Source organism: Salvelinus namaycush, chromosome 20 (assembly GCF_016432855.1).
Source record: "Salvelinus namaycush isolate Seneca chromosome 20, SaNama_1.0, whole genome shotgun sequence".
Classification (NCBI taxonomy): Eukaryota; Metazoa; Chordata; class Actinopteri; order Salmoniformes; family Salmonidae; genus Salvelinus; species Salvelinus namaycush.
The window spans coordinates 703605-712527 of NC_052326.1; the positions used below are offsets into that span (position 1 = coordinate 703605).

The 8923-nt window shown below is 42.4% G+C and overlaps 1 protein-coding gene across 2 annotated transcripts; it reads right to left on the minus strand.

Annotated features, from left to right (window-relative positions):
* Nucleotides 1-859: 859 nt before the first annotated feature.
* Nucleotides 860-8813, minus strand: utp3 (UTP3 small subunit processome component). Of its 2 annotated transcripts, none has more exons than XM_039016689.1 (15): nucleotides 8565-8813; nucleotides 8145-8232; nucleotides 7888-7944; nucleotides 7736-7792; nucleotides 7514-7625; nucleotides 7321-7389; nucleotides 7048-7169; nucleotides 5216-5356; nucleotides 4947-5059; nucleotides 4765-4861; nucleotides 4499-4630; nucleotides 4038-4177; nucleotides 1827-1887; nucleotides 1433-1540; nucleotides 860-1165 (listed from the first exon to the last, which is right to left on the minus strand). In XM_039016689.1, exons 1-15 carry the CDS (start codon nucleotides 8579-8581, stop codon nucleotides 1076-1078), a joined length of 1404 nt encoding a protein of 467 aa, XP_038872617.1. In that variant the 5' UTR covers nucleotides 8582-8813; the 3' UTR covers nucleotides 860-1075. The 2 variants fall into 2 exon arrangements, with proteins under 2 accessions (XP_038872617.1, XP_038872616.1); XM_039016688.1 differs by having other exon boundaries at nucleotides 1827-1890.
* Between the last annotated feature and the right edge of the window lie 110 nt (nucleotides 8814-8923).

Consider the following 8923-nt stretch of genomic DNA (forward strand, 5'->3'; position numbering starts at 1 on the left):
CTTCACAGAAAAGCGCAAACTGGCTCTAACCAGAATAGAAAGAGTGGGAGGCCCCGGGGGAACAACTGAGCAAGAGGACAAATACATTAGTGTCTAGTTTGAGAAACACACCTGACAAGTCCTCAACTGGCAACTTCATTAAATAGTACCCGCAAAACACCAGCCTCAATGTCATCAGTGAAGAGGCGACTCCGGGATGCTGGCCGTCTAGGCAGGGTGGCAAAGAAAAAGCCGTATCTCAGACTGGCCAATAACAAGAAAAGATTAAACTGGGCAAAATAACACAGGCACTGGAACTCTGCCGAGAAGGCCAGCATCCCGGAGTCGCCTCTTCACTGTTGATATAGATATTCCATAAAAATAAAAGTTTCCAGCTACAGTAGTCATTTACAACATTAACAATGTATTTCTGATCAATTTGATGGGGGAAAAAAGTGTTTTTCTTTCAAAACAAGGACATTTCTACGTGACCCCAAACTTTTGAACGGTAGTGTATATGTGTTACTGCTCGACAAACAACCTCGGGCAATTAACAGCCTAACGACCAAACAATCGACCAGTTGACTAATTGGACCTGGCTACTTGTAGAACACTAATGTACGGGACAATCTCTGTGTACTAAACTGTTTAAAATCTGTCTGGAATTCATGCTTGTCGAGTTTGGATCTTTATTTTATCTGGCTTGGCTTTCACCCACCTAGTTCGGACATTCATGTGCATGAATAAGCAGGTTTCAGTACTGCCTAAAAAACAACATTACATAATGACAGCAAACCGATCCTTGAGCATCTTAACTTTCATACCATCTTGTCCGGAAGCAGATTACAACATGTGGGTTGTGGAATAATGCCAAATTAAGTTAGATTTGATTAAGAACAACTTTATTGCAGTTTCATTACAACAAAGCAGATTGACAGAGTAATGTCAGACAGTAGTACATCAGTAAAGTGACAGACTTGGGACATTAAACCTCAAATGTATGTTGGTATTACATTGTGCTGGAGAAATCACACAAATCGCCTCCAGTCCACAGGGAACTGTTGACAGTCTTCCTTAAAGCAAACAGTTGGGTTGGTTACTTGAGTTTGACACTCTTTTTAACTCCAGCACGAATACCAGACAGCTCTCCACTGTATCTTGTCTCCTCACGACGGACTTCACGAACCTGGAATACATTAAATACTTTCATGTAGATTTGTTTGAAGAACTAGGAATTCCAACAACAGTCTTTTTGTAATTTGGCCCATAATTGACAAGTTAAATGATACAAGTTGTCAATGTTGCTTTCAAACACTGTATATAATATCATTATACAGCAATGGTTCTGAAAGATCTGCCTGAAGGTGTCAGTAATTCCTGCGACGCACTTATAGTCAATCATTCATAGGATTTGTATACACTGCAACTTCAAGTTTAAATGTAGTCTACAAACCTGTCCCTTTCTGCGGATCTTGGCTCGTCTGAACTTCTCTCTGTGTTTGACTCTGGGATTGCGGTCAATCTTCTTCCTCTTTGGTGTAAGCCCTTTGTTCTTGGCCATCTTCAGGAAGGATAGAGCAGCATGTGCTAATTAGACTAATGGTTTAAACTAGGTAGGGAATATAATACTCTTACATACAAAGTACAAGATTGATCTGAAGGCCATGATTTTATGTATTGTGAGAATGAATGCCTCATACTGTGCTTTGTACAATGAAAATGTGAACAAGAGACATGAACCAGTTCATATTGTACATGAAGGCTAAGATGTACAATAAATTGTGGCTGCTGTATACTTGAATGTGTGTGTAACTCATTTCTAATTCTCAGAGGGTGTTACACTGTACCTGGTAGGTAATGCGTCTCTTTGCATCTGGATCCACCTCGTCATCTCCTGCCTCCTCCAATCTGCTACGAGGAAACAGATCTACCATCAAACCCTGCCCATCTCATTCCTACTCTTTGAACTTGAATAAAGTACCACAGTATGTCCTAATACCCATAAAACCCAATACCCGGTCAAACAGGGAAATGGTTAGAATCGTTTTTCCACCATTCATTTTACCCCATAGGGGATTTTAGAAACAGTCTTACAAAAAAAGATTGCAGTTTTGAAACTGCAGTAAAAGTGCAGTAACTGCAGTCGACTGGTATTTTGGACACTTAAAATAAGGGCTGTATTTCGTGAAGGCTTACCTGGCGTGACATTTTGATAACCGTGTAAATCTCTTGGAAAGGTGACTTATCAATATATTCGCTTGTATTTACCCCCAACTAATATAATGCCAATTATCAGCTAATGTGGCTATCAAAAATAACTACAAATGCCATGATGATCTGGATGAGACTGACGAATCAAGGAAACCCTAAAAATCTCTGGGTTAACTATCTGTAAGCTAAAATGTAGTAATGAATAAATTGGCAACATTTCTTTAAATTGACAATTCTGTGAACGGTCTTGGGCAAGTTTTAAATTGACACAATACCAGTTAGCAAAGGTGTCAGCAGTAGCTTGCAGAGATAGTATTGCATAATGTCCTCAATCAACGAGCTGTATCAGGCCACAAGCAAACAAGAAAATGTTTCTTACAAAATAGTATTTACACTAAGCCAAGGAACATGAGACTAAACACCTCCCTCTGCAATTGGATCCTGGACTTCCAGACACCCCCCCCCCCCAGGTGGTAAGGGTAGGCAACAACACATCTGCCACGCTGATCCTCAACACCGGGGATCCTCAGGTGTGCGTGCTTAGTCCCCTCCTGTACTCCCTGTTCACCCACGACTGCGTGGCCAAGCACAACTCCAACACCATCATTAAGTTTGCTGACGACACAACGGTGGTAGGCCTGATCACCGACAACGATGAGACAGCCTATAGGGAGGTGGTCAGAGACCTGGCAGTGTGGTGCCAGGACAACAACCTCTCCCTCAATGTGAGCAAGACAAAGGAGCTGATCGTGGACTACAGGAAAAGGAGGGCCGAACAGGCACCCATTTACATCGACGGGGCAGAAGTGGAGCGGGTCGAGAGTTTCAAGTTCCTTGGTCTCCACATCCACAAACTATCATGGTCCAAACACATCAAGACAGTTGTGAAGAGGGCACGACAACACCTTTTCCCCCTCAAGAGACTGAATAGATTTGACATGGGTTCCCAGATCCTCAAAAAGTTCTACAGCTGCACCATCGAGAGCATCCTGACCGGTTGCCTCACCGCCTGGTATGGAAACTGCTCGGCATCTGACAGCAAGGCACTACAGAGGGTAGGGCGAATGGCCCAATACGTCACTATGGTCAAGCTTCCTGACATCCAGCACCAAAAAAATTGTCAAAGACTCCAGCCACCCTAGTCATAAGACTGTTCTCTCTGCTACCGCATGGCAAGCGTTACCGAAGCGCCAAGTCTAGGTCCAAAAGGCTCCTTATTAACAGCTTCTACCCCCAAGCCATAAGACTACTGAACAATTAATCAAAATGGCCATCCGGACTATTCACATTGACCACCCCCTTTGTTTTTACACTGCTGCTACTCGCTGTTTATTATCTATCCATAGTCACTTTACAAATTACCTCGACTAACCTGTACCCCTGCACATTTACTCGGTACTGGTACCCCCTGTATATAGCCTCTTTATTGCCATGTAATTTTCTTGTGTTACTTTGATGATTCTTTTCACTTTGGTTTATTTAGTAAAACATTTCTTAACTCTATTTCTTGAACTGCGTAGTTGGTTAAGGGCTTGTAAGTATGCATTTCACAGTAAGGTCTACACTTGTTGTATTCGGCGCATGTGACAACTAACATTTGATTAGATGTCTAATTTGATGCTAATTAGCATTTTCGAATCTGAGTTTAAATAAAAGTAACCTTGTCCGAAAGAGATTTATTTACACGGTTATCAAAACGTCACGCCAGAGGTGTTTCTAAAATCCCCTATGGGAAAAATGACAGGTGGGAAAATGATTGGAACCATTTCCCTGTTTGACCACTAGGTTTTATGGGTATTATGACACCTCCACTGTGGTGCTCTATAATGTCCTCGGGTAACACTCACCCTTCCTCAGCCTGCGGGTTCTTGCTCTTCCTCTTCAGTTTCAGCCGCTCCTCCACTCCTCTATAGAAGCGCAGAGCAGCCTCCTCATCCAAGTCAGAGTATGAGTCTTCAGATGATTCCGCCCCAGCCTCTTCAGATACCTGACAACATAGGGAGCAGTCCAGTTTAAAGGTAGACCCGGCAAAATGACATTGCCACGAGCAGCACCGCAGATATTGCGTTGAACGAGATGCAAGACTTCCCTCTCACACAGTATACGCGCACGGGTTCGTTTCACGCTGTTACAGTGTGGTAGCAACGCGACCAACACAGCGGAGAAGTTTAGCCTTGTGCTTCAACGCTCTAAGTTGTTGCAGAAATTGACCCAATACGTTTACTTTGTGCATCTACGTCCAAGTCCACCTTGAAGAATAGGCAACATCCACATCACCCAATGGACCAACATCCAACTCATTTCTCACCTTGACCTTCTTGTTGGTGATCTGCTTGCTGCTCTCTGACTTTCTAGCGGACTTCTCCTTCTGGTCTGCAGAGAGCAGCTGGCGCAGCTGTGGGGCAAGCCGAGCGTCTACCTCACCCATCTCATTAATCAGCTGCAGGGACAGTCAGAGAACGCAATTAGTATAGGACACAATCAGAATCCTACCAACTACACGACAAGCACTGTGTACGTTCACTACATACAGTATATCTACAATTGGATCAAATCACAAATGAATCTACTCACATTTCTGTAAGTCAACAGTCTTTCAATCACAGGGTGGTTGTGTGCGGGAATACGCTTTGCTTTCAGGACCAGGTAGAAACTGATGTTTGTGCAGTAACTAAGGACAGAAATAACAATAAGCGAGTCCATTCTCCTTGGCATTCTTTATGCAATTTATGTCACAAATAACATTCACACTTTACTTTAGATAAAGCTGCTGTTTGGTCTTCAGGTAGTTGGCACCCTTTCCTGGTGGCACCCGTCCATCGTTGACCATCTCCAGAAGAGGCTGTAGCTCATCCTTCAGCTCTGCCAACTGCACACAACACCATTGGCAAACAGCACGGCAGTACCACACAACACCACCATTAGTAACTAACACTTGTTACAGGCTCAACAACATTAAGTGTGGATTAGACTGTATGTTTATCCTGCTGCACATACAGTAGTAGTGATGTTGTGGTTATCACACCTTTGCCTTAAAGTCCTGAATGAGCTCCAGTAGCTCTGGTGACTCTTTCTTCAGCAGCTTCATCTTCTCCTTCTGGGACATCTGCTTCAGGTCCTTCACAATCCTCTCCTTCCCCACCTCCTGCTCCTCTACAGCAAACTCCTACACATACACAATGAGGACAACAGGAAAATGTATTTATTTACTTCGATAGAGCTAGAGGCTCAAGCATGTACAGTTGAAGTCTGAAGTTTACATACACCTTAGCCAAACATATTTAAACTCCGTTTTTCACAATTCCTGACATTTAATCCTTGTAAAATTTCCCTGTCTTAGGTCAGTTAGGATCACCACTTTATTTTAAGAACGTGAACTGTCAGAATAATAGTAGAGAGAATTATTTCTTTCAGCTTTTATTTCTTTCATCACATTCCCAGTGGGTCAGAAGTTTACATACACTCAATTAGTATTTGGTAGCATTGCCTTTAAATTGTTTAACTTGGGTCCAACGTTTCGGGTAGCCTTCCACAACAAGTTGGGTGAATTTTGTCCAATTCCTCCTGACAGAGCTGGTGTAACTGAGTCAGGTTTGTAGGCCTCCTTGCTCGCACACGCTTTTTCAGTTCTGCCCATACATTTTCTATAGGCTTGAGGTCAGGGCTTTGTGATGGCCTTGACTTTGTTGTCCTTAAGCCATTTTGCCACAACTTTGGAAGTATGCTTGGGGTTAATGTCCATTTGGAAGACCCATTTGCGACCAAGCTTTAACTTCCTGACTGACGTCTTGAGATGTTGCTTCAATATATCCACATCATTTTCTGTCCTCATGATGCCATCTATTTTGTGAGGCGCAACAGTCCCTCCTGCAGCAAAGCACCCCCACAACATGATGCTGCCACCCCCGTGCTTCATGGTTGGGATGGTGTTCTTCAGCTTGCAAGCCTCCCCTTTTTCCGCCAAACATAACGATGGTCATTATGGCCAAACAGTTCTATTGTTTCATCAGACATTTCTCCAAAAAGTACGATCTTTGTCCCCATGTGCAGTTGTAAACCGTAGTCTGGCATTTTTCTGGCGGTTTTGGAGCAGTGGTTTCTTCCTTGCTGAGCGGCCTTTCAGGTTATGTCGATATAGGACTCGTTTTACTGTGGATGTAGATATTTTTATACCCATTTCCTCCAGCATCTTCACAAGGTCCTTTGCTGTTGTTCTGGGATTGTTTTGCACTTTTCGCACCAAAGTACATTCATCTCTAGGAGACAGAACACGTCTCCTTCCTGAGCGGTAAGAAGGATGCGTGGTCCCATGGTGTTTATATTTGCGTACTATTGTTTGTACAGATGAACGTGGTACCTTCAGGCGTTTGGAAATTGCTCCCAAGGATGAACCAGATGGGGTCTGGTTCATGGGGTCTTGCTGATTTCGTTTGATTTTCCCATGATGTCAAGTAAAGAGGCACTGAGTTTGAAGGTAGGCCTTGAAATACATCAACAAATACACCTCCAATTGACTCAAATTATGTCAATTAGCCTATCAGAAGCTTCTAAAGCCATGACACCATTTTCTGGAATTTTCCAAGCTGTTTAAGGGCACAGTCAAGTTAGTGTATGTAAACTTCTGACCCACTGGAATTGTGATACAGTGAATTATAAGTGAAATAATCTGTCTGTAAACAATTGTTGGAAAAATTAATTGTGTCATGCACAAATTAGATGTCCTAACCAACTTGCCAAAACTATAGTTTGTAAACAAGAAATTTGTGGAGTGGTTGAAAAACGAGTTTTAATGACTCCAACCTAAGTGTATGTAAACTTCCGACTTCAACTGTATACTTTGTTGCTGATAATGTATACCTGAAGGAGGTTAAGATCATAGTCCTCCTCGCTAAGATTGGCAGCCAATCGTCTCTGAATATTCTTAGCTTCTTCCTCTTCCTCTTCATCATCTGCCTCTGCGTCTTGCTGAGATTTCCCCTCTGCAACAAACAAAAGAGTGAGTCGTTTCAAGGAAACAGCCTACGTCGAACAAACGTAACTACATCAGCCAGATTTCAACATTCAGGAAACATAAAAGACTACAGGTAACGGGTCTCAGTAATATGAATGAATAAAATGTGAAATACTCACTGGCAGCCACATAGTCAGAGTCATAGAACATCTTCTTCCTGTTTCCCCATGCCATATCATTGGGGAGATCTAGGAGAGAACAACCACATTTAACATGTTCATTCAGCAAAATACACACGCAGGAAAAAACAGGTTAATAGTTGAGTGGGTACAAAAACTGCTACAGTAGGTTGACATTGGGCTGTATAATTACAATCATCCTTCTTCCCCTCCAGATCACTGTCCATATCAGCCTCTTCTTCTTCTTCTTCTTCCTCCTGCTCTTCATCCTCTGAGTCAGTGAGGTCCAGAGCCATCACTTCCTCCTGCAAACCACATGATACTCATTGGCTCAATGTGACGTTTGCGCGGGTAAGCCATTCAAGTTCTGCTCTATTAGATACTGTTCATCTGCAGTTGTTGGCCTTTGACTCACCTCATCATCACCATCTTCCTGGTCACTGTCCATCTGAACACCACGTGCCAGAAGTTTCTATAGTGGCAAACATATGCAACATTAAGACTGAGTAGGGTTAAAATATATCAGGTAAGAAGTTGACCTCTACAAATATATAGATGGAGACTCACCGAGATTTTGTCATCGTGGAACTCATCGACCTTGTCCTTCGTATACTGCGAGGATCTCTTAAAAAGATTGTACGTTGAAAGGAGGTTGAATGGAAACTTTCAAAATCGGTCTACAGCAACAATGACAACTCTTGGTCAAGTAAGGGACAAACTCCATAAGCATAGTTGACAATCAACATTGTGCAGATGTTGATAACATATGAAGTTAATCACACTTCTAGTCACACAGGCTTCTCCATAACATATATAGACTGTACCTTATCTGGGACAGGCATGTCCTTATATGCTTTAGGGTCATCTTCGTCAAATTGTACCGTCTTCTTCACCGGAGGGGCGCGTTTGGTTCTGAGTGGAGCAGGGGGTTAAAGTTGTCACATCCAAGCCAGGGCCCAGTTTTTCGAAAGTAATCTATTTGGATTTCGCCTCTCGGATAGGATTAAATCCATAGATATTTAATGAATATAACGGACGAAACATGTACTTGAACGGTAACTCCCGTTCTATTCATATGCATTTAATCGTATTCGATAGGCGACATATAGATAACTTTTGAAAAACAGTGCCCTGGACATCATAAAGACTACAATCTTGCCATCTCATAGGGCAATTTAAAGGTTAAATGTCTAGCATATTGAACTAAAGTTAACTGTTTATACAAAGACATCTAGCTAACGTACCTTAGCGCCCGAACCATGTTGAGAAGCTCAGTAGAGTAACGTTAGCTTACTAGCTATCTTACTAGTGGGATAACTTTTCTGTTGCCTAGAAATGTGATCTTCCAAACATAAATATGACAGGCATAATTAAAGTCCTCGGTAAAAAAAAAAAGCTGTCTCTATTCTGGTGACTCAACAAACGTTATATTGACAAATAATTGTTTGCAATTCCTAGCAGCATCGCATTTTCTGTTTTCTTTCCACGTGCTTCCGGATTGTTTTCTTACTCTTCTTCGGTGGGGTTTATAAGCGGTTGCCAATCCAACGGTATCAAAGATGTTCTAGTGAGACGTTATGGTGCGTTACCGCCACCTATTGTA

Coding starts and splice junctions, on each gene's coding strand:
- utp3 (XM_039016688.1), bottom strand. Junction 7,170..7,320: donor CTCTGACTATGTGGCTGCCA/GTGAGTATTTCA, acceptor TGTTTGTTGCAG/AGGGGAAATCTCAGCAAGAC. Junction 1,891..4,037: donor AACCCGCAGGCTGAGGAAGG/GTGAGTGTTACC, acceptor GTTTCCTCGTAG/CAGATTGGAGGAGGCAGGAG.